The 25,350-nt window shown below is 59.0% G+C and overlaps 10 protein-coding genes across 10 annotated transcripts; 6 read left to right on the top strand and 4 right to left on the bottom strand.

Moving 5' to 3' along the window:
- Positions 1-3,049: 3,049 nt before the first annotated feature.
- Positions 3,050-3,331, top strand: K437DRAFT_217587 (uncharacterized protein; the record flags this gene model as incomplete). Its single annotated transcript, XM_013386823.1, has 1 exon — positions 3,050-3,331. A coding segment is annotated over one exon (282 nt), but the record flags the coding sequence as incomplete, so codon positions are not given.
- A 446-nt stretch (positions 3,332-3,777) lies between these two features.
- Positions 3,778-5,739, bottom strand: K437DRAFT_278827 (uncharacterized protein; the record flags this gene model as incomplete). The annotated part of the gene is made up of 4 exons (XM_013386822.1): positions 3,778-3,920; positions 4,014-4,286; positions 4,355-4,613; positions 4,702-5,739. 4 exons carry the CDS (start codon positions 5,737-5,739, stop codon positions 3,778-3,780), a joined length of 1,713 nt encoding a protein of 570 aa, XP_013242276.1.
- Positions 5,740-6,398: 659 nt separating this feature from the next.
- On the top strand, positions 6,399-11,081 carry K437DRAFT_274996 (uncharacterized protein). Its single transcript, XM_013386821.1, has 6 exons — positions 6,399-6,727; positions 6,869-9,310; positions 9,404-10,380; positions 10,476-10,599; positions 10,682-10,760; positions 10,853-11,081. The coding sequence occupies exons 1-6, from the start codon at positions 6,610-6,612 to the stop codon at positions 10,929-10,931; spliced, it is 3,819 nt and encodes a 1,272-aa protein (XP_013242275.1). The 5' UTR covers positions 6,399-6,609; the 3' UTR covers positions 10,932-11,081.
- Positions 11,082-12,282: 1,201 nt separating this feature from the next.
- Positions 12,283-13,312, top strand: K437DRAFT_155014 (uncharacterized protein). Its single transcript, XM_013386820.1, has one exon. It carries the CDS (start codon positions 12,557-12,559, stop codon positions 13,124-13,126), a length of 570 nt encoding a protein of 189 aa, XP_013242274.1. The 5' UTR covers positions 12,283-12,556; the 3' UTR covers positions 13,127-13,312.
- A 427-nt stretch (positions 13,313-13,739) lies between these two features.
- Positions 13,740-17,718, top strand: K437DRAFT_225855 (K, P-type ATPase; the record flags this gene model as incomplete). Its single annotated transcript, XM_013386819.1, has 12 exons — positions 13,740-14,109; positions 14,195-14,235; positions 14,318-14,381; positions 14,458-15,153; positions 15,216-16,345; positions 16,422-16,505; positions 16,583-16,652; positions 16,724-16,757; positions 16,836-17,011; positions 17,098-17,278; positions 17,359-17,535; positions 17,619-17,718. The coding sequence occupies 12 exons, from the start codon at positions 13,740-13,742 to the stop codon at positions 17,716-17,718; spliced, it is 3,123 nt and encodes a 1,040-aa protein (XP_013242273.1).
- Positions 17,719-18,687: 969 nt separating this feature from the next.
- On the top strand, positions 18,688-20,186 carry K437DRAFT_257629 (uncharacterized protein). The gene is made up of 4 exons (XM_013386818.1): positions 18,688-19,138; positions 19,212-19,456; positions 19,517-19,640; positions 19,743-20,186. Exons 1-4 carry the CDS (start codon positions 18,905-18,907, stop codon positions 20,106-20,108), a joined length of 969 nt encoding a protein of 322 aa, XP_013242272.1. The 5' UTR covers positions 18,688-18,904; the 3' UTR covers positions 20,109-20,186.
- On the bottom strand, positions 20,179-21,106 carry K437DRAFT_154965 (uncharacterized protein). Its single transcript, XM_013386817.1, has one exon. It carries the CDS (start codon positions 21,005-21,007, stop codon positions 20,249-20,251), a length of 759 nt encoding a protein of 252 aa, XP_013242271.1. The 5' UTR covers positions 21,008-21,106; the 3' UTR covers positions 20,179-20,248.
- On the bottom strand, positions 21,106-21,907 carry K437DRAFT_154960 (uncharacterized protein). The gene is made up of 2 exons (XM_013386816.1): positions 21,544-21,907; positions 21,106-21,475 (listed from the first exon to the last, which is right to left on the bottom strand). The coding sequence occupies exons 1-2, from the start codon at positions 21,654-21,656 to the stop codon at positions 21,205-21,207; spliced, it is 384 nt and encodes a 127-aa protein (XP_013242270.1). The 5' UTR covers positions 21,657-21,907; the 3' UTR covers positions 21,106-21,204.
- Positions 21,908-22,423: 516 nt separating this feature from the next.
- K437DRAFT_154888 (uncharacterized protein) lies at positions 22,424-23,725 on the top strand. The gene is made up of 3 exons (XM_013386815.1): positions 22,424-22,657; positions 22,745-23,137; positions 23,226-23,725. The coding sequence occupies exons 1-3, from the start codon at positions 22,519-22,521 to the stop codon at positions 23,609-23,611; spliced, it is 918 nt and encodes a 305-aa protein (XP_013242269.1). The 5' UTR covers positions 22,424-22,518; the 3' UTR covers positions 23,612-23,725.
- K437DRAFT_257625 (uncharacterized protein) lies at positions 23,313-25,185 on the bottom strand. Its single transcript, XM_013386814.1, has 5 exons — positions 24,693-25,185; positions 24,374-24,582; positions 24,025-24,280; positions 23,863-23,946; positions 23,313-23,801 (listed from the first exon to the last, which is right to left on the bottom strand). The coding sequence occupies exons 1-5, from the start codon at positions 24,999-25,001 to the stop codon at positions 23,769-23,771; spliced, it is 891 nt and encodes a 296-aa protein (XP_013242268.1). The 5' UTR covers positions 25,002-25,185; the 3' UTR covers positions 23,313-23,768.
- Between the last annotated feature and the right edge of the window lie 165 nt (positions 25,186-25,350).

Genomic DNA, 25,350 nt, shown 5'->3' with positions numbered 1-25,350 from the left:
CTCATCCTCGCCAAAGGACAGCCTGCAGATAACAGCGAGTGGCAGCGGAATGCTGCCCGAAGAGTACAGAGCATACGCTCACGCTCCGCTGTATGCCAACCTCGTGCAGCCTATCGCCACGGCGCCGCCGTCATCGGCATCCTCATCATCTACCTCCAAGCAGCCGGCTGAGATACCAGCGACGCTTGGCATGCTTCCGGATCCACACGAAAATGCATGCGCACTTGCGCACTCGCAGCTCCCAGCGCAACATGCGCACGCACCGTCCGGCCTATCCGAGCAATGGACCAGCGCCCCGCCGTATGCGCACGACACGGCGCACAACGCTTCCAAGGGTGCAAAGCTGCCGTTGCATGCCGCTGACAGCAGCGGCGGCAGCAACAGGACTGCCGATCTGAAAGGATTCGCACTGGCCCCTGCGCCCAACGAGCTCCACGCTCACCCGTACGCCGCGCCGGACGCCAGCATGGACGACGCGCAGAGCAGCGGCGCCAGTGCCGCAAGCGGCAGCGGTCTTCTGTCCGGTGCCAGCGCCGGCGCTGGCGGAGGGCGGGCCAGCACGGAGATCACCACGCCCGACTCGTACGCGTGTCACGAGTGGCCCGTGGCCATGGCGGCGGCGACCGTCGCGAGGACTTCAGCCGGCCTTGAGCAGCTCAAGTACGCGCTTCATGCGCCGTCGTGCCACAACCAAGGCCATATCGCCGTCGGCGGCGGCAGCGATGAAGGAGAAGAAGAAGTACGAGGAGACGGGGACGGAAAAGGTGCGAGCAGCCGGAGCAGAAGCGACGGCAATCAGCTCCCACCCATCGCCGCGTTGAGCATCGAAACACCCGGCGACAGGGTCACGCGGGCGAACCTGAACGAGCTGCAGCAGCGCATGCGCTCCGGTCATAGCTTTGTCCCACCCGCCGTCGAGGGGCTGCAGCGCTCCGGCGGGTACGACGGCCTCGCGGCGGTGCTTGCTGGCGCATGTGCATCGCCTCTCTCGTCCCTGCCAGGCCGTGCAGGAGGGGTGGAGGAGAGCCTGGAGCTGCATCAGCAGGAAGCTGGTGGCTGTGGAGACGGCGACAGCGACAGCGAATGCGATAACGGAGGCGATAGGCATGGGCGCGTTTCTAGGGAACGCACTGTCGCTGCTTCTGCTGGTGGTGGTGGCCTCTCTGCACAGCCTACCATTCGCGCGCCGAGCAAACTTGCCAGGGGTAAGTCGCACAGCAGTAGCGCTAGCGCCGCTCGTGCGGCCAGCCCGAGCTCCAGCGCAGGTGCGGGCACAACAAGCAAATCTCGAGCGGTGGCGCCGTCTAGGCCCTCGACGCTCAGCAGGCTCCCATCCAGCGTGACGGAGCGGCCGTCATCGACGAGTCCGACGAACCCGTACGGTAACATACACGCCGCTTCGCCGCCACCACCGCCTCCATCTTCGCTGCTATCTTCCGCCACCGCGCACGCTGGCTCATCCACCGCCTCCTCGTCCCAGGCCGTCACGCCCGCCGCGGTGCAGCGCGCAGATCCAATGTCCCGCATCGCGCTGCAGCAGGCGCTACCGCCGAAGGCAGCAGCCGACTCTCCGCACCTATCTATGCGCTCTCCATCGCTCATGAGCGAGGTCTCCGCGTCCGGCGCGAGCAGCGGACACGGGCACGGGCCGCTGGACAAGGTCGACAGCAGCAGCGAGCACCTCCCGTTGCGTGATAGCTGGAAGTCTTTCTTACCCGAAGACGACCCGCTCGTGCGCGACGGGAGCAGCAGCAGCGTTGGCGGCGGCGGCAGCGTTGTTGCCGCGTCGCACCACAGTAGCGCGTCGGGCTTTCATGGCGGTGCCGCGATGGATGCGCGCTACAGCTTTAGCGCCGCCAGCGCCACGAGCGCTAACGCCGCAGATCGCGAGCGCGAGCGCAAGCACAGCAACGCCAGTCAGATCAGCAGTCTGAGCTCTTACTCGCTTCCCGGGCCCAGCCGCGCTGCCTCCGGCTCTTTCGCAGCTGGTGCGGGAGCGGGAGCCAGGTGCGCGACGGACCGCGACAGCTGGAGGAGTTTCTTGGTGGATACGAACTTTGATGGCCGCAGCAGCGGCCCAGGTGCGAGCGCAGCATCCAGTGGCCCTGCGCAGAGCGTCAGCATGGGCTCGTTGGGCGTCATGATGTCCGCATTCATGGATGCGTCCCTCTCATCGCCGTTAACCAGGGCGGACATGGATGCGTATGCATCGCATGCGCATGCCCACACCCACGCATCTCGGCCTGCTTTGCTGCCGCGTGTGGAGACAGAGATCACCAAGCGGCACGCGTCATTCAGCTCGTACAATTCGGCGCCGACGACGGCGGTCGCGTGGGCTTCGCCGCCGTTGCCGTCGCATGCGCTGCCGACGCAGCCCGCTGCGCCGTGGTACACGAGCCAGCGCTCCCGCATGATGTCCGAGACGATGGCTTCGCGGCCGATGCTCGCGGCGCGCATGGACTCAAGCAGCTCCAGCGGCGCCGTCAGTTCGTGCAATAGCGTTATGGGAGACGAGAGCGAGCGCGAAAGTTGGCCGTCGAGCAAGGCGCCTCCGTACTCTGCGCAGCGCTTTGTGTCCGCCTTCCCCGCCACGGAAGATGACGTCCTTGTCGATGACGCCCACGACGCTGAGCCGCATGAGCTCCGCCTCGGCGGGCCGGCAGGCTGCAGCGGCCGAGACGGACTCGGTGAGCCGTTGACGTTACCCGGACTCTTCGCCCCGACTATCGATGAGTTCACATTCACAACGACGATGCAGCACGTCCAGCGCCCCTTGCCACACCTACCCAGTTCTGACGGCCAGATCGGCGGCTTCTTCACCACGACGACAAGGACCACACGCAAGACGTCCTTCCGCCATACCGCCGCCAAGCCAGGGCACCTTCATCAGCCGCCTGCGCAGTTGCAGTCGCAGTCACAGTCACAGTCGCAGGAGGATCATGAATTGACTTCGCACCGCGTCACACGAGCGATCCCCGGAGCCGGTGACGGGAACACAGGCTTGCAGCGCTCTGCGTCATGCCTCGTCTCTCCTCTGTCCCCTCCGTCGTTGCCTTTTCTTGAGGCGCGCCCCGCACCGCCAGAGACGAACCTGGAAGTCGAGACGCGTGCCCACGCGTACGTGCTCAAGACCAAGTTACCCGGCTTCTCGCTGGACTGCATCACGCTCGCAGCCAAGCACCACCGCACCCTGCATATTGTTGCGGACAAGTGGGATGCCGAATCCGGTGGCCACTTCGAGCGACGCGTTACATTCGGCCTCGATGCAGATATGCGCAAGGTCAAGGCACAATTCGATGGAGAGATCCTGTTGATTCAAATTCCCCGCCGCGTTGTCCGCACGATCTGAGTGAATGCATGTGGATTGCCTCGCAGCGTGCCCGCTCGCTCGCTCACTCTTCTACATGACTCTGCCGGCATCGTTTCCACGACTTGCTGCGCTGCAACCTGCACGCACCCTGAAGCACCTAGTCAATCTACCCCGTCGGCATTCGGGCGCCTTTAGCCCGTATGCATGAAGGACATTCGTAGTCATACCTAACAGGCTCACTACGCCCTATCCAGCATCCTACCCACAGCATTCCGGCCCTCGTGGCATTGTATACTACCAGTCACCTGTTCCGTACACGCAGCATCACGTCCACTAGCGCGCTCTTCCCAATGCGATGATAATTGCTCATTCCCTGTGCAAGCAAGCAGCCAGCGTCCATTGAGAGTGCATTTTTATTACAATTAGCAGGGGTGATCTTGTCTATCAGATTGCTTTCCTTCGTACATTCATACAGCCATCTTCATCTCAATCTTGCCGTGGCACTTGTAGTTCTCTATGACAAAGTCGTCTGGCTTGAAGGCGTCTATGTCGCTCACTTGCCGCGCGAACTTGAATGTTGGGAAGGGGTACGGCTCGCGCTTGATTTGCTCTGTTGGCGCATAAGGGAAGGAGGAGGTAACGCATCATGCCGCGCGATCAGGGATAAAGATGAGGAGGAGGCGAAGAATTCCAGGGCACGCACCTTTCAGTGGCTCGACGTGATCATTGTACACGTGCGCATCGCCCATGACGAGCGTCAGCTCGCGCGGCTCAGTGTCCGTGACATGAGCGATCATGTACGTCAGCAGCGCGTACGACGCAATATTGAACGGGATCCCGAGGCCGAGGTCGCAGGAGCGCTGGTACATTTGGCAGGAAAGGCCGCGCTTCGTGCTGGGTACCGCATCCGGCGCAGGCGTGTGAACGAAGAACTGGCAGAACATATGGCATGGTGGTAAGGCCATCAGCGAGAGATCTGCAGGAGAGAGGGTAAGGGTGTCAGCGTTGCGTGAGAAGACTGGAAAGAGAACATGCTCCACTCACCCTTGGGATTCCAAGCGCTCAGGATGATGCGCCGATCGGTAGGGTTCTCTTTGATCAGCCGAATAACCTCGCGAAGCTGGTCGACGCCCTTAGCGACGTATTCGGTGTCGGCATCGAAGTACTCGGCGCCAAAGTGGCGCCACTGGAAGCCGTACACGGGTCCGAGGTCGCCCTCGCGCCGATGCCCAAGACCTCGAGACTGCAGGAAGGAGAGCGAACCATTGCCGTCCCAGATGTGCACTCCGCGATCAGAGAGGAGCTACTCCAAAGGCAACCCGGATGAATGCCGGTTCTTTGAATCAGATAAATAGTCCACCATACAAAGTGTCCGGGAAGAATTAACTCACCTTGGCATCCGTCTTGCCGCTGATGAACCAGAGAAGCTCCTCAATGACGCCGCGTGTAAAGACGCGCTTGGTGGTGAGCAATGGCAACTTTCCCTGCGTCAAGTCGAATTTGAACGGCGGCGGCGCAAAGACGGCGAGCGTACCCGTGCCCGTACGGTCCGCCCTTTGTTCCCCGCCACCTTCCGAGGCGGGTGACGAAATAATGCGCGAGATGAGGGAGAGGTACTGGGTCTCTTCGTGTTGCACTGGAGGAGGGAGGACGGGCGCAGGTTTAGGCCCGACTTTGGCGCTGAAAATGCCTCCGATGGCGGGCTCGTCGAAAGAGTGGTGCGTGTATGTGAGGATGGCGATGCCGCCAGCGTCGACTTCGAACAGCCTGCCGTTCTCAATGGGCAGTCCGAGCCAGCGGGCAATGAAGACACGGTTGTAGTGACCGTGGGCGATGAGGAGGATGTCGCCTCCACGGCGGACGATCTCGGGGTCATGCGTGGTCTCTGCGTGGCCCTCGATGACGGCCTTTTGGAGGTAGCGTATGTGGGCGATGACGGCGTCAACACGCTGGGTCATCTGTTGCGCCGATTCTCCCGGGAGCTCGGCGGGGCGGGTCGGGTGGTCCGGCGTGCCGTCGCGCCAGATGTCCCAGTTCTGCATGCCGGGTCGCGCGCGGATCTGGGCCGAGGTGAGCCCTTCGCAGGCACCGTAGTCCCACTCACGGCACTCTTGACGGATCTCGGGTTTGACGACCTGCGCGCGCTCGGCGGGGGTGAGGTGCTCGAGGAGGAGCTGGAGCGTGCGCTGACTGCGGCGCCGCGGCGAGATAAAGATGTGTGAGATGCGGTGCGGGTCGACGAGCAGCCGCTTGCTGTCCTCTGCTGCTGCTCCGGGGGCGCCGGGAGCGGGAACGCCGACGATGCTCGGGGCGAGAACGCGCATTACGTGCTCGCCGTGCTCGGTGAGCGGTATGTCTGTGCGCCCAGTGTGCTGACCGGAGAGGGACCAGAGCGTCTCGCCGTGGCGGGCGAGGATGACGCGCGGCATGGCCACATGCGCTGGCGCCGTGGTAAGCGCACGTAGGTCCGGTCGTGTGCTGTGCAGGTGTGCCAGCGACGGCGCGGGCGTCTCGGTGCAGTCGAGCATTGGCGCGTCTGCCTCGGCGGCGGGGGTGGTAAACGCCATGACGGAGCCGTCCAGACGAGCAGGAAACGAGGGTGCGATGCAATGGAACGCCCCTAGCTGCGCTGTGGCTGGGTTGGGTCAGGGGCGACGGAAGATACGCCGGTCGAGACAGATGGAAGCTGTGAGCAACACGTCCTCTCTCCGAAACCCTCAGCAGCAGTAGCAGCACCAGAAGTGGGCTCGGCAGGATGCTGGTAACGCATGTAGGTTGCCACTCATCTCTCTCTCTCTCTTGGGGGCAAGCCAGGAAGCCAGCCCCGAGGCATATCTCGGCCGAGAGCAGGGCAGTGGAGCACCAGGGTAATTGTGTAAATCCACGCGGCAGCAGCAGCAGCAACGCTTGCGTGTCTGCCGCGCTCGCGCCCTGGCTGGCTGGAAGCTTCGCAGTGGGGTTAGGTGCTTGCTTAGTGGAAGTGCAGCAGTTGTAGCAGTAGCGGTAGGTGCAATTGCAGCACGCCCCTCCACGTCCTTTGGCCACAGCTCGAATACAGCATATACACGAACAACACCCCCCCTCCCGCCCCCGCCTGAGACCCGGGTGACCAGAGAGGAGAAAGGGTGCTACAGAGTGTGGTGCTTTCGGCGCACGGCAACCAACACATCCACCCATCCATCATCGCTCGCTCGCAGCTCGAACAACTATCTATACATACCGCGCTCCATCCTTGGAGGTAGATACGCAATTGCCAACCCCCCCCCTCCCTTCTTCTATCCCGGAACAGTACGCCCGGCATGGCGTCGCAGCAGCAAGGCCCGCCGCCACCACCCGCTCAAGTGCAGGCACAGGCACAAGCAAGGACGGCTCCCATGCAGGGCCAGATCAGGCCGCCTCCAAGGCCCGGCTTTCCAGGTGAGTAGCGTTGCGGAACACTGCCCAGCGCAGGGTTACGCGCTACGCAGATTGGGAACCCCACCCTTGTTCGTGGGTATGGAGCTGAGAAGGAACATGTTATCGTCCATCGGCGGCGATGGATGTACGCCCTCAACGTAGGTCAACCGCTGCCATCCGGTACTCCTTCCATGGCGCGAGCACCATCCGCCGGCCCACCTGGGCAGCCAGGCATGCAGGCTCAAGGGCGACCGCTGTCTGCGCGCCCGCCGTTCCAGCAGCAGCAGCAGCCTGCTGCGCAGGGACCAGAGCATCCCGTCCGCAATGGCAACCTAAACCCACAGCCTGGGATGGTGGCCCAAGCACAGCACCTGATGCAAACGCAGCCCGGCTTCCCTGCTCAACTAGGCGGCGCAAGGCCGCCGCCACCGGCAGGATTCCAGCCGCCTGGTGCGCGTCCGAGCCCCCAGGCCGGTTTCCAGCCTGGAGTGACGAGGCCCGGTCAGGCGCCCACGCCGCAGCCACAGCATCAACAGCAGCAGCAACAACAGCAACAGCAGAGCTTGCAGCCAGGTGGAGGTATGCCAAGGGGCCATGCGCCTATGCAGAGCATCGACCTGGGGATGGCAGGGATGGACCTCAACGCCGCCCCGGGCGGTCCTGGCGGGATGGATGGAGGCATGCAAGGTGGCGCGGCTGGACCGCCAAAGACGAAACGCAGCGCGCGTGCATACCACACCGACGCGGCGCCCGACCCATACGCCGGCGTGCAGGGAGGCCCTGGTTATCCACAGCAGCCGCAAGGACTTCAGCAGCAGCAACCGCAGCCCAACTGGCAAAAAGAAGCGGCCGCGCGCGCTGCGGCGTCGGGTGCAGAGGCGTACCTCGGCGGAGAGGGCGATGCGGCGCTCGACCAGATTCCCGGGCAGCGGAACACTATCTCGCCACAGCAGGCGTCGTTTAACCAAGCGCGGATGTATGCGCAGCAGCATGCAGGTCAGCAGCAGCAGCCGTACGGAATGGGCCAGCAGCCACTGCAACAGCAGCGACCAGGCATTAGTGGTCCAGGCGCAGGTGCAGGCGGGAACAGACCGAAGATAGAGCCGGACCAGATCCCCGCGCCGGTTGAGGCGCAGGACCAAGACCAGGAGTTCTTCGACCGCGAGTGGTTTGCCACGTGCGGCCGCGGGGGGCTGCCACTCTCGACGACCGACTACGCGGCGGTGGACCAGGGAAACTCGAACCCAAAGTATATGCGTCTCTCGACGTACAGCCTACCCGCGACAGATGAGCTGGCCGCCGCGTCACAGCTGCCGATTGCGCTCGTCGTGCAGCCGCTAGCGCAGCTGCGCGCAGACGAGGGAGCCGTCCCGCTCGTCGCGTGCCCTGAGTCGGGCCCGCCGCGCTGCAAAAAGTGCCGCGCGTACATTAACCCGTGGTTTGTGTTCATTGAGGGCGGACAAAAGTACCTGTGCAACCTCTGCGGCGCCGCAACCGAGTGCCCGCCAGACTACTTTTGCAACCTCGACATGAGCGGCCGCCGCGTCGACTTTGACATGCGCGACGAACTCAAGTTCGGCACCGTCGAGTTCGAAGTGCCCAAAGAGTACTGGGCCATTCAGGCCAAGCCGCCTCACTCGGCACTGCTCCCCGTTGCACCGGCATCGAGCATTACGGAGACAGCGCGCCTGACGCCCAAGCCGCCGCACGAGCTGGGTGCTTCCGGGGGCGCAGCGCAGTCAGCAGCAGCAGCAGCAGCAGCGCCCAACACACCGCTCTCGGCCAGTTTCACCGGCAGCACGCTTGGCATGTCCGGCAACCCGGGCGCCGCGGCGAAGCTTGCAACGAAAGCGGCGTCCGACGCGCTGAGCAACATCAACTCCTTCGCGCTCAGCGGGCCCGGCGGCGCCGGCGGCAGAACCATCGTGCGCGCCCCACGGCCCATGACGTACCTGTTCGCCATCGACGTCAGCTTCAGCGCTGTGCGCAGCGGCATGCTCAAAGCGGTCATCGACAGCATCCATGAGTGCCTCTACGGCAGCGCTGCGCAGCAGAACGGCGATGCAGAGCATGCCGATGGCGACGGCGCTGGCTCAGGCTTCGGACTGCCGCACGGCAGCAGAGTCGCCTTCGTCACCTTTGACCGCTCGCTGCACTTTTGGAACCTGCAAGCGAGCCTTGACCAGGCGCAGATGCTCGTCGTCGGCGACATTGATGAGCCTTTCGTCCCGCTGAGCGAGGGCTTGCTGGCCGACCCGTGGGAGAGCAAGAGCCTCGTTGAGGGCTTGCTCGACACACTCCCGGACATCTTTGCCGACAACATGGTAGCCGAGGCCGCCGTCGGATCCGCTGTGCGCGGCGCCCAGGCGGCGCTTAGCACGCTCGGCGGACACGTATCCATCTTCCTCTCCACCATCCCCACCATCGGCCCCGGCGCGCTCAAGCATCGCGAGGACCCCAAGCTGTATGCGACTGACAAGGAGAAGACGCTGTTTGTTGCGCAAGATTCGTTCTACAGGACCGCAGGGGAGGAGTGCACAGAGGCAGGCATCGGCGTCGACGTCTTCTTCTTCCCGAGCCAGTACATTGACGTAGCCACCATCGGTGAGACGCTGGCAGCTGGCGAATGTCGCTTCGTGGCGAGATCCTAAGCTGACGCGGTTCTTTCCCTTCCCTTCGCTCCTCTCCGGTCGGTAGGCGCGCTTCCTGGCTTGACCGGTGGCGACGTCTTCTTCCACCCGCGCTTTGACCCGTTGCGCGACAGCGTCCGCCTGCGCTCGCAGATCAAGCGCACGCTCCTGCGCGAGACCGGCTTTAATGCGACGCTGCGCATACGTGCGTCAAACGGCCTGCGCGTGCACGAGCACGTCGGCAACTTCTTGCAGCGCAACGTTACCGACCTCGAGATGGGATCGATCGACTCGGACAAGGCGTTCGCGTGCCTGATCAAGCATGACGGAAAGCTAGATGAGAAGCAGGAGGCCCACTTCCAGTGTGCCATCCTGTATACCACCGCCGATGGCGCGCGCAGGGTCAGGTGCCACAATCTGGCTGTCCCCGTCACGCAGCTCCTCGGAAACGTCTTCCGCTACGCCGACATGGACGCCACCGTCGCGTACTACACCAAGGAGGCTGTATCTCTCGCGCTGACCAAGCCTCTTAAGGAGGTGCGGCATTTCCTGACGAGCAAGTGCGTCAAGATCCTCCTCGCGTACCGGAGGAACTGCGCCTCCTCCACCAGCCCCGGTCAGCTTATCCTACCCGAGTCGTTCAAGCTGTTCCCGCTGTACACGCTCGCCATGAACAAGACCAAGGCGATCAAGGGCGGCAATGTGACCTCGGATGTACGCACAGTGTACATGCGAAACTTGCGCAGCTGGAGCGTCGGCAACATCATGGCGAGCTTGTACCCGCGCATGATCGCACTGCACCGCATGGCCGAGACGGATGGGTTCCCAGTCAAGGTCCAGGACGTCGACGGGGCCGAGCATGACGGGCAGCGCATCCGCTCGCCGCCGCTGATGCGTCCGAGCTACATGCGGATGGAAACGCACGGCGCGTACCTCGTCGATAACAGCGAGATGTGCATCATCTGGATCGGCGGAGAGGTCAATCCGAAACTGCTCGAGGACTTGTACGGCGTCGACAGTCTGGACGCGATCGACCCAAGGATGGTGCGTATGGAGCGTTGCCTTTTCTGCCGATTATTACAGGTGCTGACCCGAGCTCGATTTTCCTTACACCTTTTGCTCTCTTTGTATGCTTGCAGACGACCCTGCCAAAATTGCAGACCAGGCTGTCACAGCAGGTCCGCAACCTTGTTGCCGGCTTTGCACGGCAACGCGGCAAGCCGGACATGCCTGTTCTCATCGCACGACAGGGACGCGACGGAAGTGAGCATGGCTTTCTTTTGGGGGGACCAGGTCAGCCATGTGCGCGCTGCTGACGCTTTGATTTTGCACATGATCCTTGCAGCCGAGATTGAATTGGCTAACAATCTAGTCGAAGATCAAAACAACGATGCGATGTCTTACGTGGATTACCTGTGCCATGTGTCAGTATGCCTTTTTGCCGTCTCTGCGTATTCATGTGCGAGCGATTGGTGCTGACATTTCTCGCGACAATTGGTTGGTTTCGTCGTTGCAGGCACCGAATCATCACGGCAGAAATGTCGGGCACCGGCTCGAAGGACGAGGAGGGTAGCTCGATCTGGAAAGGGTGGTAAGCTCTACGCGGGAGAGCCGTCGCAAGCCCTTTCACGTCTGCCCGACGAAAAGAGTGCTGGGGATGCATTTCACAAGCGATCATTCCTTCACCCCCACAACAGCACAGGTGTATATAAAATGACAATGCCAATACCAAGCATGCAATGGAGCAGCCATGGGGCCTGTGCGTCTCATATTGAGATACTAGTGGCTTGTGGGTGAGGCTACATTACAAATGGTGTACGTTCGGATCGAGGACAGCTTTGACACGATAGCAATGGGAAGGAAACACTAGGCGGGAAGCTCACGCCGCCGAGCAGGCGCACTTCTCGCCGCATGTGCAACGCTTGCTGTATATAACGGGAAAATAGGCGCTACGTGTCAGCCAGTCCTTTCGAAGCTTGGGCACTCGTCGAGGCGACTTGCTCAGCCGAGGGCAAGTGCGGTACTTACGAGCAGGAGCAGCTTGACTGGCACGCTGCCTGGGCAGCGCACGTGCAGGGACCGCAGTTGCCGCCGCAGGCGGGGCGCGCTTCGAGGTTCGAGCAAGGGCACTGCGTGGATGTTTCAATCGTGGTTGGAGATGGACAAGGAAAGCAAGTCAGCGGCCCGCTATCGAACGCAGTGGGGAGCGAGAGGATGGCGGTGATGCTCACAGCCATGTTGGCGCAGATGAAGCGCTAGGTATACGTTGCCAGGGTACTTCGTTTGAGGGTCAGTCACAACGCTTCAACGTCGCTGGAGGATAAGGATGGTGAAGAAATCATGGAGTCTACTGGAGATAAGATGGAGTATATATATATATGCTTGCATTCCGTACGTGCTTCAACTATACATTGGAAGTATGACGTAGGTCAAAAGTCGGGCATTAGTAGCGCTTTTTCCCTGCGCCCTCGGCGCACACCGCACGCCAAGATGGCCAGGGCAAGCCCAATTCGCACCCACATGATGCGCTGATTTTGCCTCTGCCGCTGGTTGCGCGGGTTTTGCCCCTGCTCCACCACCATCGCTCGTCTCGTTTACCAGCAGCAGCACGTCGGTGAGCCATGACAAGCACAAAACAGTGATCAATGAGCCTCCGACCAGCCCTATACACATACATACCTACATACCTGGCGGGGATCTCCATGAGGAGGGTCATGTTATGTGCAGATCTCGGAACCGAGATTCATCAACGCACCAGCCACTACTTGATACGGCAACCCATGCCAAACAGGTATTAGCGCGTCTCTGTTTGAATGGGAATTTTGACAAGTAATTGTCTTGTATGTACGACTTTTGCGAAGAACCAGAAGTTCGATGTGGCCCGCGAGTCGTAACGCAACACAATTGGGATTCACCCTGGATCATCCGCAGGGGTATCGCAAACAGGCACCAGGCTCCAAGCAAGCTGGAGAGTGAATAATAAGCAGCTTGGTTGTTGCTGGTGGCTCTGGGCTCGTCCACCGTCCGCTCGATTCGGGACAAGACTATCCATGCGCCGGGGGACTGCCAACGAAGCATTGATGTGTTGCCCTCTGCTCCAAGCTCTCTGTCAGTCCAACGAGGGCCTCAGCCCGTCCGATTGCTCTAGCGTAGATATGCATGCGGCTTTGTGCGACCGTTGATTATGTAATGTGGTTCGAAGTCGGCGGAATCATAGTAGATGAGAAAAGCGTGCGGTGCGGAGCGCTGCCTTGGATTCTTGCCCCTAACCCTCATTCACACAACAGTTGCTAGCCATCCATCCAGCCCCTTAACCCGTCCCAACTCGCCCCGCACCAGTGTACAACGTATTAGGCGGCGACTGCGACAACGGCGATCATGGGCCAGCCGTCAGCGTGTTTCAATGTATGCCGTACATCGATGCATACCCTCGACCCAAAATTCACAGATCACCCCTGGCCCTCAACCCATCGCTCACAATATCCGTCAAATAGATAGAAGGCGGTGTGTGGATGCGCACCCCGTCATCATCCTTGGGAACTGCGCTCGCCCGCTCGCTCGCTGGTGCGTTTGCTCTCGCCTTCTTTCTCTGCTCATCATTCACAGTGTATTTGCGGCCAGAGAAACCCGCTGCCCTGATTTTATCTCGTGCGTGCAGCGCTCCCGTCTGCTCACTGTAGCCAGGCCAACCCAGCCCAGCCCAGCTAGGGCTGGTCCAGTCTGTCTCAACGCCGCATGTCGGTCGCTCCGCGCAACAAAGCCTACGAAGGACACCTGCACCCACGTGTGACGTATATCGCATTGCCCCTGCTGTACCTGATGGGAGTTTTTTCCCTTCTCTGTTCAAGCCGTATTTTGCAGGCCTCCGTGCAAGTGCTCGCTGGCGCACCGACGGCCCTGTGCACCTGTGGTTCTTCTCGCTGCGGATGATAAACATGCGCCGACGTCAATGTAATATAAAGGCTCCGTCATCGTCGCGAATACTCGTCCCCGTTTCGTATCTCGCTCTTCCTGCTGTGCATTGTGTCTTGCGGTCTGTCCGCGCAGCTAGCTGACCGTTCTCGTTTTGCCGCTGTCAGCTTCGCATGCCCCGTCCTTACTAGGTTTGATTCGAAGCAAAGACAAAAGCCTAAAGCAAGATGACTGCCCAGCACAGCCAGAACCCCTCGCTCACCGACGACGACGATGATGACAAGAGGGCCTTCGCCCCAGACTCGCCCGCCGACGTGACGAGCTCCAAGGAGGACATCGAGAAGGTCGTCGCCCCAGGACCTGTCGCCGTCGCCTTTGCCGAATCAGCAGCTCGCGCCAACGCCAGCAGCAGCGGCGCCGGCTTCCCTCGCACCGACACGCGAACCAGCCGCGTCAGTGTTGGCTTCCCACGCTCCGACACGCGCCAGTCCATGCGCTCCACCGCCGGTGGCGGCCTACAGCGCAGCACGACGCGCGCGAGCCAGCACGCAGCGATCCCGATCGGCTTCCGCACACTCTCGATCCAGGTTGAGGAGACGCAGGACGCGCAGCGCCGCAAGTTCGCTGCAGTCTCGGCCAAGCAGGGCAAGCGTAAGGACGCTGAGCCAGGCGCCGCGGACGCTGAGTACTTCTCGACGCTCGACTACCACACGCTGCCCGCCAAGCAGGTCTATGACGGCCTCAACGTTCACCCGGACCACGGCCTCGACGGCGCAGCGGTCAGCAGGCGCTTGCAGCGCGATGGTCCCAACACGCTCGTCGCCAAGCGCCCCAACTACCTCATCAAGTTGGCCAAGTATGGTACGTTCTGCTTGCTCCGGGTGCATGCTCGCCGTGCAGGCTTGAAATGCTGACGCGATGGCGCGCGTCCCTGTTCATCCAACAGTCTTTGGCGGGTTCTGCTCGATTCTGTGGGTCGGTGTCGTGGTGCGTACCATACAGTCAACGATGCTACACCCTGCAGAGTGCATCCTGACCATGTCTTGCCTTGCTGTGACCCCGCCCACAGATCTTCTTCATCAGCTGGCGTCCGCTCGGGGATCCCAATCCCCAAGCGTACAATCTAGCACTGGGTGAGCAACGATCGGTCTACTCACATGATGTTCTATAGCGCATGCTGATTTGAGTCAACACGGCGCCACATTCCAGCCATCCTCGTCATTCTCGTCATCATCCTCCAGGCCATCTTCAATGCAGGTCAGGACTGGTCAACAGCCCGTGTGATGAATAGCATCAAGTCGCTGCTTCCCGCCGACGCCGTCGTCATCCGCGATGGGCAAAAGCAGACGATCAAGGCGTCCGAGCTCGTCGCTGGCGACCTCGTCGTGCTCACGCAGGGCGTGCGCGTCCCCGCGGACATTCGCCTGCTTGCTGTCTCGGATGACCTCTCCTTCGACCGCGCCATCCTCACCGGCGAGTCTGAGGAAGTCGCCGGAACTGTCGAGACAGACGAGAAGAGTTTCCTCGAGGCGAAGAACATCGCCTTCCTCGGCTCGCACGTCGCCAGCGGCTCCGGAACCGGTGTCGTTGTTCTCACCGGCCCGCGCAGCGTCATGGGCCGCATCAACAAGCTTACCAACACTGGCGTTACGAAGAAGACGAGCCTGCAGCGCGAGATCGACCGCTTCGTGCTCATCATCATCGGCCTCACTGTCACGCTCGTCATCATCATGCTCGTCTTCTGGCTCGCATACCTGCGCAGAGAACATGCAGGCTTCCTCAACGTCGTCGGCATCCTCACCAACCTCATGTCTCTCGTCGTCGCCTTCATCCCCGAGGGCATGCCCATCGGGGTCGCACTGACGCTCAGCTTGATCGCCCGCAGGATGAGGGACCAGCGAGTTTGTAAGTCGGCAACCAAGCGTGGATGTGCCCTGCACCTCACTGACGACTTTGCTCTCCGGCAGTGCCAAAGTCGCTGTCCACCGTCGAGACTCTCGGATGCATCACCATGCTGCTGAGCGACAAAACCGGCACGCTCACAGAGAACAAGATGACCGTCACCACGATCTACTGCGGAGGCGAGATGTTCGACGCCAGCCTACCTGCTGACGACGCGCACAAGTCTTCCGCCGCCTACGCCTCCTTTGAACGCGCCATGGTGCTCTGCAACGACGCTTTCTTCGAGACCAAGGCTGGCGATGAGGGCGACGAGGAGGAGAAGGCCGAGGCAGCGATCGTCGTCGCCAAGGGCAACGCCACGGACTGTGCGGTGTTGTACTACGCGTCCCAATCGGCGGATTACGACCGCATCGCCGAGCGCTATGAGCGCCGCTTCCAGATCCCGTTCAACTCGAAGAACAAGTTCATGATGACAGCGCATGTCGACGCTAGCGTTGCAGATGTGAGCAAGCGCGGCCAGACGGTCGTCCTGTTCAAGGGTGCCCCCGACATTCTGCTTGCCAAGTGCGCAGTGCCAGACGACGTCCGCCAGGCGATTGAAGCAGCGCAAGAAAGCATGTCGGCGCAAGGCCAGCGTGTCATCCTCCTCGCCGAGAAGCCAGCCACGGACGACTCGTGGCCGTCGGAGCAGGACACAGCCGCGTTGCGCGACCTTGTCTTCCTCGGCCTGATCGGCATCGTCGACCCGCCTCGCTCCGACATTCCGCATACCGTCTCCGAGGTCCGTCGCGCCGGCTGCCGCTTCGCGATGGTCACAGGCGACTTTGTCACCACTGCCACAGCCATCGCACGCCAGTGCGGTATCGTCACGACTACCTCTGTCTCGCGCCTCGCGTCCATCCCCGCCGACGTCGATGTCGATGCGCCCGGCGGGTTCGAGCTGCCGCATGCGCTCACGATTGAGGGCAAGGAAATCCCCGCGATCACCCAGGCGCAGTGGGACGTCATCACGCGTGTTGAGGAACTCGTTTTTGCGCGCACCACGCCCGAGCAGAAGCTCGCCATCCTCCGCGAGTTTAAGGATCGTGAATATATCGTCGCCATGACCGGCGACGGCACCAACGACTCGCCTGCGCTGAAAGCGGCCGACGTCGGCATTGCCATTCTCGGAGGGAGCGATGTTGCCATCGAGGCTGTGAGTGTGCGCGTGTCCAGATTCTCGGTAGCAATCCCTAAATCCCTTTTTCTCCCTTTCATCATTTGTCCTACAGGCTGACTTGGTCCTCATGGGAGACTTTTCGTCCATCATCCCGGCGATGCGCCAAGGTCGTGTCTGCTTCCAGAACTTGCAAAAAGTGAGAGAGCGACGAGATGATGTTCACTTTTTTTTTCAAAAGCTCACTTCCAGCGTTGTTGGGGTGTGCCCTAACAGGTCATTGTATACCTCCTTCCTGCCGGTAGTTGGTCAGAGGACTGGCCAGTCGTCTTCAATGTCTTCTTTGGTGAGTGTATCATGTGTCCTGAGATGGAGAGTGTATCCCACATGCTGACAAGTTTGCTTTTGCTCCTTCAGGCGTTCCACTTGCGCTGAGCTCATTCCTCATGATGTGAGTCAGATGAGCGGCGATAAGACCTGAAGTCCCTGCCAGAGCAACAGCTGACATGGTATCTCTGATTCTGTTCAGTATTATTTGCTGCTTCACCGACCTGGCAAGCTGCCTAACGTTGATCATGGAGCAGGAGGAGTTCGATCTGCTGTCGCTACCGCCGCGATCTCGCAAGGACCATCTAGTCAACTTGGCTATCTACGGCCAGGCGTACTTCTTCATCGGTACCATGTTCACGCTCTGTGCTCATTCAAGTGAGTACTTTATCCACATAAGCTGGCGAGCACGAGCGGTTCATATGGAAGCTGACTGCATCTCCCATTCGCCAATCGCACTGCAGTGTTCTTCCTCTACATGTGGCAAGAAGCACGTATCCCGCCACATGCGCTCTTCTTCGCTTACGAGAAGTACGGAGACGGTTTCTACGGATACACGGCGGATCAGCTCACAGCATTCAATGCCACGGGTCAATGCTGTTACTTTGTCTGCCTTGTCATCATGCAGATGTTCCACTTGCTCTCGTGAGTGCATTTCACACCGCATAGCTTGGCTCTTTTTTGGTACAGACGCTGACGGACTCTCGAGCTTTTGCCAAATTCAGCGTTCGCAACAAGAAGTTGTCCATACTCCAAGCGGACCCGATCCGTCCAGCGCGCCGCAACCTCTGGATCTTCCTCGGAATCTTTATCTCGCTTGGTATCGCCATCTTTGTCGTCGAGGTACCCGGAATCCAGACTTTGTTCGGGACTGCCTCCATTCCGATCCGCTTCTGGCTCATGTACGTGGCTGGCGCGCGTGCGCATGCGCCCATCGCTATTGTACAAGGCACTGACACTTCATCTTACTCTCGCATTGTAACAGGCCCATCCCTCTTGGACTCGGCGTGCTAATCGTCGATGAAGTACGCAAGCTGCTGGTGCGCACTTTTCCGAAGGGGCCCATCGCAAGGATCGCCTGGTAGCTATGGGGTCCTTTTGGCCGAGTACATCTTGGCCCTGGGCCTCGCTAACGAAGTAATGGTTGGATACGACGGGGAGCACCCGTCCGCCCCTGTTTCCTGATGGAATAACGGCACCTGCATCATGATGTATGTAGCATTAGTACTCTTATAGAGCTCAAAGGCAGTAACGCTTAAAGTCGACAAACTTGATGCTGCTATTTGTTTCACGTTGAAGCAATGCTGAGACAAAGCCAGCCTTAACTAGGGGAGGCTCGAAAAACACCCAGTGAGCTATATAAAGATGTAGATGAGGAAATGTCGCGACTGCCTTTGAATCATGTCGACCAGGGCGGCCAACATGGCTTCCATGGGCTTGTGAGGCGGTACATTCGATGTCGTGGCCAGCCTGCTGGAGAGTTCCACGGGCTAAGCTTTACATAGCTCATATGTGACACATCTGGCGCATCGATGGCACATACCTTGACACGTCGGCACTTTGACCTCACCGGGCCAGGTATCGATGATCTAGTCGTCTCAATGGAATGAGAAGCTCTTTCATAACCTCGACTCAAGCTCAACTGTCATTAGAAGCAAGCCTCAGATTGGAGGATCAAGCATCCGAGGATCTAAGCTGCTGCAATGGAAGGAGTGTTTCTGAGTGCAAAATTGGTGCCTATCCCAATGACAGTTGAACTTGGATCAAGGCGATGAAAGCCTCGGCGTCGAATGCGCGTGTCCGTTGCCTTCCTCGACCATCGCCCTCTGCCAGCTGCTGCAAGACCATGAGCTACTTGGCTGGGGCATACTCGTATGTTTGGAGAGTAGGAGTATTTATTTTCATGTACCCAGGACTCGCGTGTTTCGTGCGAGTAGATAGAACGATGAACCCCGAAAGTCGCCGAAGGCACTGAAAGGTGATGCGGAAGAGGTGAGGGAACTCCAACGATTCACAACCGCGCGTTATCCGACGATGACACGGCATCGCTGATGGATGATCATCTCCATTATCTGCGTTAAGTACACCACCGAACTGGCTGCTTGCTCTTTTCGGCCACACCCCGCTATCGCATTTTCATCTTTGACAGACGCTCCTCTTCGAGTAATTCGCCGCAGCAGAGTGAATCTTGCTGAGGAGGCAACTTGCGGGCTCCTCGATTCCCTCGCCGGGTCGACCACCCTTCATTCTGACGCATTGCGCACTCGCGGAATGTCAAAGGCAAAGTCCAAATCTCTGCCTGCGGGGCTTAAATCTCTTATCACAGGACCGACATTTACGCTGCTGGCGAGAGCATCGGTATCTGCGGCGACAGGAACTCGGTTCGGCCGTGCGGCTGGCCCCGCTCCTGCGCCCAAGGCAGATATCCTCCACAGTCTTTTCGAGAAGCTCGACAAGGATGCTGCCGCAAAAGGAGTGGGCTGGGGGGAATGGATGAGCTTGGCAGTGAGTTTGGAGAAATTGCTTGATGTGCACAAACCAGTTCTTACCTTTCGTGGCCAACCTGGTGCTCGAACAGACAGCGACATTGTTCACTCTCAACTCTTCCGGATCGCTCCAATCACTCCATCGCTACACCACCTCAAAGTTGCCATCGATTTCTCTGGCAGATCGAGTCAGCCGGGCGTGCCTGATGCGTGAAGTCGGACTCAAGTGCATTGGCTTCATTGGTATTCCCAAAGTCATCAACAATCTGGCAGCCGTAAGAGCTGCAGTGGAAGAAGACCAAGAGCTCGCAGCTCAGCTGCCTACAGAGCCACGGAGGTGAGTGCAAGACTACAGTACACCTGCGTTTTCACTGAAGTACCGCATGTGCTCCCTCAGACGCATCACGAGTGACATTCACTCCCGAGTCAACGATGCGGCCTACGAGCTTTGGGATGATATCTACCAACCACATTCCAAGAAGCTGCTCGGAATCCTCGGCAAGAGCCACCCGGATTTGCCAGTGAGTCTTGCCCGTCTTTGCGCGATCTGATATGAGCGCAAGCTCAAAGTGGTTCTTTTTCAATCTCCCTACTGGTGTCTCGGTGGGTTTCTTGGCATGCAGGTATTCATTGTCGAGTCAGAATACGGCCCGTTGTTCCAAACACCGTCATCCTTCCACCCTCAATCTGCCTCTTCCGATCCAGATTGGGAAGTGAATCGCCTGCGCACCTCGCTCGTCGCCATCGCATCCCTGCGCGCGCAGGGCGGCGTTGGACCGCAAGTCACATCGCACGTCTGGGGTCTGATGAAGGCCGCGCCAAGCATCGCGCAAGATGACCCGCACAAGGACGGCCTCCAATGGCTCGCCACGGAACAGGGCGCGGAATGGGTCCTTCGCAGCGTCACTTCGATCTGCGAGACGATCGAGGGCGCTAGCGAGGCTGACTTGCATCAACCAGGGCAAGAGACGAGGGAGAGCAAGCTGTAATGAAGTGTTACCGGTTGCAAGTTGCATCGTAGAGTTGTGTAGATGTTCTAAAGTACAACAGAATCCGAGAGTTTAGATGATACATTGATGAGTATGTGCAATGCGAGCCAAGCAATCACCCGTGAGGGTTAAGAAGCGTCCTATCCAAACAAATCCCGCACGAGTTCCCGCAGAGCGCCGGCAAGCTCCTGCCTTGTGTGCTCCACATCAGCTGCACCTCCTCGGCGGCCCAGGCCAGCACGGCTTCGAGTCTGAGTAGCTTCTCGTCGCCGGCGAGCCCGTCGCGCTTCATCTTCTCGGCGCCGACGCGCTCGATCCGTAGCGGTCTTCCGCGATCGCGTGCGCCAGGACGCCACATCATCGCCACCATACCCGTCGTCACCGTCGTCATCGTCTACATCTCCTTTAACTGGGATGAAATAGTCATCATCGTCATCCGGAAGGCCGAGGTCGAATCCTGCGAAATTGCTCCAGAGGCCCTCACCAGCGGCATTTTCTCTGCTTGCTGCCCCAGTGCGCAGCCGTTGACCAGCGTCTCGTCTTTGCTCTGCTCCCGTCGCCCCCGCCCGTGCCCGTCTGCGGGGGTCCGATGCACGAGCTTGGCCGCCCTCGTGCTCGGCGGCAAGCCCACCGAGGCCGATGCTGTTGAGCAGCGGCTGCAGAAAGCCACCGATCTCCCGCACCTCCTCATCGCTGACGTCCAAGCCCATCTGGCGCGCGACACTCGGTATGCTACTGCCTAGATTTGTGACATCCACTGCAGCTGCCGCGCCATCTCGCTTCACTCTTCGATTCAACTGCGCCTGTCGGGCTGGGGCTCGGTACGGCTTCTGCTGCTGTTGCAAGGTAGCGAGGAAGGGCAGCCAGGCTGCTAGGCCACTCAATGTGACTGGTGTCATGGGTAGATCTGTTTAATCGCGTAGACGAGTGGATCGCGGATGGAGCGGATAGTCGAAGTTGTCAGCCTCTGACTGCCAGGACTGTGTGTGCGACATTCAGAGCAGTGAAAGGGAAAGAATAAGGACAAGAATGGACAATGTTCATCGGCTTCCGACCGATACGCCTTAAGTGGGGAAGATCAAGCCTCCTAAGCTGCTCAGCACTCACCTCTCGCGGCTCCGTTTGCAACGCTGCCGACTCCGCTCCAGAAGCCAGATGAAGGCTGGCCTGTGCTGTTGATAGTACCAGCCTCACTTGTCCACCATGCGTAGCCACCGAAGACTGCGCCGAGTATGACGCCCCATTTTACGGACCACCACACCAGCCGTGCGGTAGACTGAACCGTTCGATATACTGTAAGAAGCGCTAAGTAGCCGGCGAGCAGGGCGATCAACGGCGGCAGCAGCGTCGATTTCCACGACGTTGGACTGAGGAGACGAATGCGATCAGTCGCGAGCCTACATCAAACGACCGCGTCGATTCTGAAATTTCTCACTCATTGTACAGGCCGAAAAACAGGCGATAGATCAAGTTGGAGAAGCGTGCTAAGATGTAAAAGACGGGCCGTGGAATGAAAGCGTCCAATAGCTGATGGACTAGGTCGTCCATTGCGAAAAAGGCTGATTTTAGGCCTTTCGAATCGAACGCTGCTCTTGAGGTTGATTGTCACTCTGTGGCCGAAGAGTGCGCCTTGCGTGCCATGCAACGTATGCGTGTGCACGTCAATCGAAGACACTCGGAGTTCTCGATCCACGCACTTAAGGCAGCACGAGCTGAGAGATCAAACGGTGGATAGGAACGTAACCTTGTACTTCTTGTGACAAGTAGCCCAGCGTTGAAACTCGGACCACGGCAGTAGGGCATGACGTGGAACAAGTGGTCGTAGAAAGTGAGAATGACTAGCTTGCTCGAAGCCCCGAGCTCAGGTGCGGAACAAGTGCATAACGCACATGTAAGTCCCGAAACATCCGAATGGATCCCGGAAAGTCACAGAGGCACAGATTTCCGGTACATTTAAAATAAACCCGTGGGTGAAAGGAACGTGGATCTCGCGAAAATTGAAAAAGGGAGTTAAATACAAGCCGTTCCCTAGATAATTGCCCCCATTAAACGCAAACCCTGACGGAGCACGAACAGTTTGCACTTGATGCCATTCCTAATGTCCTAATGGCAAGTGTCACTGTAACTTTCGGTCCTTTCGCCCCACAACCATGGGCGCCAGATTCAGAGACACTAAGCTTGTCACTGGGGATACGAAGATGGCTGGTTTCACTATCTTGAGCTGCTGGCGATAAAGCAGCTCAAAGCCTCCTCTCGTTCCGACAAGCTGCGGCTAGCTTATGTGGAGCCGACGCTGCCTGCTTCACCCCCGCCCCTCCCCCCACGCCGACTACCCATCACTGGTGCAAGTGATCTTCGAGCGTCCCTGAATACCGACGTTCTCTTGCAGGAACACCGAAGAGCGACCGCCATGTTCTCAAGATTGCGCTTTCGTAACCCGCTACAAAATGTTTCTCCAAAGGCGCGAAACACATTGCTCGTACTAAGTGCAATCTATGGCGGGACCACTTTAGCCGCGATCTTGATTGGTCCGGGGCGAATATTCCAATGTGGGTTCGCTACACACAATCGCTTTCTCCAGCCGATGTCATATTGACTGTCTGTCAACCTCACTTTGTCGAATTGCATCACCGCAGCCGTCGTCCTAATCTCACAATGGCTTTCAGCGCAGCCGCACGGCCGGCTATTAGTTCTGGGCCTGATCATCCTCTGCTCCTTCCCACCTATGGTCGGCTACTCAAATTCCATCACGCTCTGCGGCCTTGCTTTCGGCTCTAAAGCCTCCAAATCTGCATCTTCGCCTGAAGGTCATTCGATATGGGAAGGCTTCGCGCTTGCCGTCACCGGTGCAATGCTCGGATCTTCGCTCGCATTTATGGGGCTGAGGCTGGGTATGAGGGCCTTTAGGCGCTCAAGATGGATCAGATACGTCAAAGAGAGCAGGCAATGGGTCGCGATGGGAAAGGCGGTGGAAGAAAGAGGCTTCACCATGATTCTGCTCATAAGGTGCAGCCCGTTTCCTTTCGTCTGTGAGTTGAGAGCGTAAGCATCGTGCGGCCCGGCGTTTGTGTCGCGCTATGAGCTGATTTTCAATATGTTTCGCCGGGAAATGTCCAGACTCGAATCTGTTCTTCGCCACGCTCGATGCAGTTACTTTCCCGCGATTCTTCCTGGCAACGCTTCTGTCAACTCCAAGGCTACTCTTGCATGTTTACATCGGCAGTGTGATGTACGAGCTATTTGACGAGGCGGAGCGCGCAGCAATGCCGACGCACGTCAAAGAACTCGACGCGTTGTCCATCACTCTGGGCATTGCAGTAGGTGCTGGAACGGGCTGGTGGCTTTGGAGGGTCATGAACCGTATTCTGGCGGAGGAGGAGGTAGAGTGTATGACTGCTGACCCCGCAGGTCCGGCCCGTCTCAGTCGAGAAGAAGCGAGCGAGGAATATGAGAGAGACAACTGGGCACGGAGGCGTTTGCACAGGGAGGACGAGCTCGCATAAGCACTTCAACTGCGAGAAGCGGATTGACACGCATATGCAGGAATAGATCGTGGACAGTGGGTGAACGTGTCCTGGGAATAGGAGCATGAACTGGTATCAGTGCTGCACATATCTCTATACATGCAGTATACCGCGCTGGTACGGGTCACAGTGGAGCTCAGAATTTGGGGCTCCCATCGGGATTGAGCACCTGCCAATTGCCAAATCAGCTTAGGGTTCAAAGACGCATGCGACGTGATGATGTGACATACCGAACTGAAAGCGGACAGCCACGCCTGCTTAGCCGTCATCTTGCCCAGCTTTGGGTCGTCCTCAATCACGTCGCCGTGGCACATCTGCGGGAGCACGCGAAGATCATACTAAGTGAGCGAAATAGCGAGAGCAGCGTAGCGGAAGAATCCTCTCCGGCTCACCACAATCCGCTCAAAGTCCCATGCTGCGACGGCAGCAGCATCGGCGGCGAATGCCTTTTTGCGCTCGAGCGTGCTGCCTCCCTGTTTGCTCAGACCAGATACTGGAGCGAGGGCGTCCGGGATGGGTGCACCTGCCGATGCAATCTTGATGAAAAACGAATGGAGGGAGGAGAATGGGTTGAAACTACATGAAAACCTGGCCAAGAAAGGGATCGGGGAGTACGGCTGCCCTTTTGGATGGCCGGAAAACTGTTCCCTGAAGGAAGCAAGGGGAACGAAGTGTTGATGAATTATGTGCTCGATTCGTAATGAGCCAGGACACAGCGGAGGCAGTCGACTCTGGGCTTACCTCGCAGGTAAATTGAACAGAAGATCTGCCGTGATCATCGTTTTGGAGTCTTTGTGGAAGAAGGCGACATCACGATTTGGAAATGTGCCGAAGAACCGTGCAGCGATCTCATCTTCAAAGCCGTACTTCGTGCATTCCTTGTCTCTGCCGTACAATCCAGCAAACTTCACGTCTGCGTTCTTTTTTTCGAGGCCCAGAACACCGATGACCTGAAATCAATCGAACAGCAAAGGAAGGGCAGGAGGAGATCGAAGATCAGCAAGCGTTTCCTATAGATAATGGGTCGGCGCTTTGCTTTGCGTATCAGAGCCATGCGCACCTTTGCCTCCGGATACGCTTCAGAGTACTGTTTCAGGAAGAGGCTATGCACGTTATCTGGTGCGACGATCCAACCAACTTTGCCCATCGCGTCGATTTTCTCCCTCGTCAGTGCATTGAGCGGAGAGGAGGCGAGGAGCCAGACAGTGCCAGAGCCGGCGCCATTCGTGCTAGTACTGCCGTTTGCACCACGCAGCTTGATCGCGGTCGATCGACCGCCGACGGGGATAATGCCAAAGCGAGAAAATGGGACGGAGAAGGTGCTCAGTCCCGGGACCACCTCACGGTAGACTGTTTGCCCGACGCCCATTTTGCTGCGCTGCACTATGGGGCTCTCTAGGCAGACGGCGCGTCGCAAGCCGGGATGTTCACTAGGCCGAGTGTAACGCTTGCTAACGATGACTACAAGCAGCCTGCGTGCGTAGATGTCGTCCAGTACGGTTCGTATAGCGTATAGGAGGGCGATATTAGCCTAATGGGGTGTGTGTTATGCCGTACGACATTGTATCAGGCAAAAAGGCAACCCTTGATACATAAGGACCTCACAAAGTGCTGCTGATGTGCTGATGCGTGATGGCATCATTGCAATCGCGCGAGGAGTCTGATTCGGTGCAAGCCTCCTCCCATTGTCCTCGGCGGGATGATACATCCATCAGCCG

Source organism: Tilletiaria anomala, assembly GCF_000711695.1.
Source record: "Tilletiaria anomala UBC 951 chromosome Unknown K437scaffold_64, whole genome shotgun sequence".
NCBI lineage: Eukaryota > Fungi > Basidiomycota > Exobasidiomycetes > Georgefischeriales > Tilletiariaceae > Tilletiaria > Tilletiaria anomala.
This window is presented reverse-complemented; position numbering and strand designations above follow the sequence as displayed.

Coding starts and splice junctions, on each gene's coding strand:
- K437DRAFT_274996 (XM_013386821.1), top strand. CDS start 6,610: ATGGCGTCGCAGCAGCAAGGCCCGCCGCCACCACCCGCTCAAGTGCAG. Junction 6,728..6,868: donor TCCAAGGCCCGGCTTTCCAG/GTGAGTAGCGTT, acceptor CCCTCAACGTAG/GTCAACCGCTGCCATCCGGT. Junction 9,311..9,403: donor CATTGACGTAGCCACCATCG/GTGAGACGCTGG, acceptor TCCGGTCGGTAG/GCGCGCTTCCTGGCTTGACC.
- K437DRAFT_155014 (XM_013386820.1), top strand. CDS start 12,557: ATGAGAAAAGCGTGCGGTGCGGAGCGCTGCCTTGGATTCTTGCCCCTA.
- K437DRAFT_257629 (XM_013386818.1), top strand. CDS start 18,905: ATGTCAAAGGCAAAGTCCAAATCTCTGCCTGCGGGGCTTAAATCTCTT. Junction 19,139..19,211: donor GGGAATGGATGAGCTTGGCA/GTGAGTTTGGAG, acceptor GTGCTCGAACAG/ACAGCGACATTGTTCACTCT. Junction 19,457..19,516: donor CTGCCTACAGAGCCACGGAG/GTGAGTGCAAGA, acceptor GTGCTCCCTCAG/ACGCATCACGAGTGACATTC.
- K437DRAFT_154965 (XM_013386817.1), bottom strand. CDS start 21,007: ATGACACCAGTCACATTGAGTGGCCTAGCAGCCTGGCTGCCCTTCCTC.
- K437DRAFT_154960 (XM_013386816.1), bottom strand. CDS start 21,656: ATGGACGACCTAGTCCATCAGCTATTGGACGCTTTCATTCCACGGCCC. Junction 21,476..21,543: donor TTTTTCGGCCTGTACAATGA/GTGAGAAATTTC, acceptor TCGTCTCCTCAG/TCCAACGTCGTGGAAATCGA.
- K437DRAFT_154888 (XM_013386815.1), top strand. CDS start 22,519: ATGTTCTCAAGATTGCGCTTTCGTAACCCGCTACAAAATGTTTCTCCA. Junction 22,658..22,744: donor TCCGGGGCGAATATTCCAAT/GTGGGTTCGCTA, acceptor GCATCACCGCAG/CCGTCGTCCTAATCTCACAA. Junction 23,138..23,225: donor CAGCCCGTTTCCTTTCGTCT/GTGAGTTGAGAG, acceptor GGAAATGTCCAG/ACTCGAATCTGTTCTTCGCC.
- K437DRAFT_257625 (XM_013386814.1), bottom strand. CDS start 25,001: ATGGGCGTCGGGCAAACAGTCTACCGTGAGGTGGTCCCGGGACTGAGC. Junction 24,583..24,692: donor AAGCGTATCCGGAGGCAAAG/GTGCGCATGGCT, acceptor GATTGATTTCAG/GTCATCGGTGTTCTGGGCCT. Junction 23,802..23,862: donor GGCTGTCCGCTTTCAGTTCG/GTATGTCACATC, acceptor GGCAATTGGCAG/GTGCTCAATCCCGATGGGAG.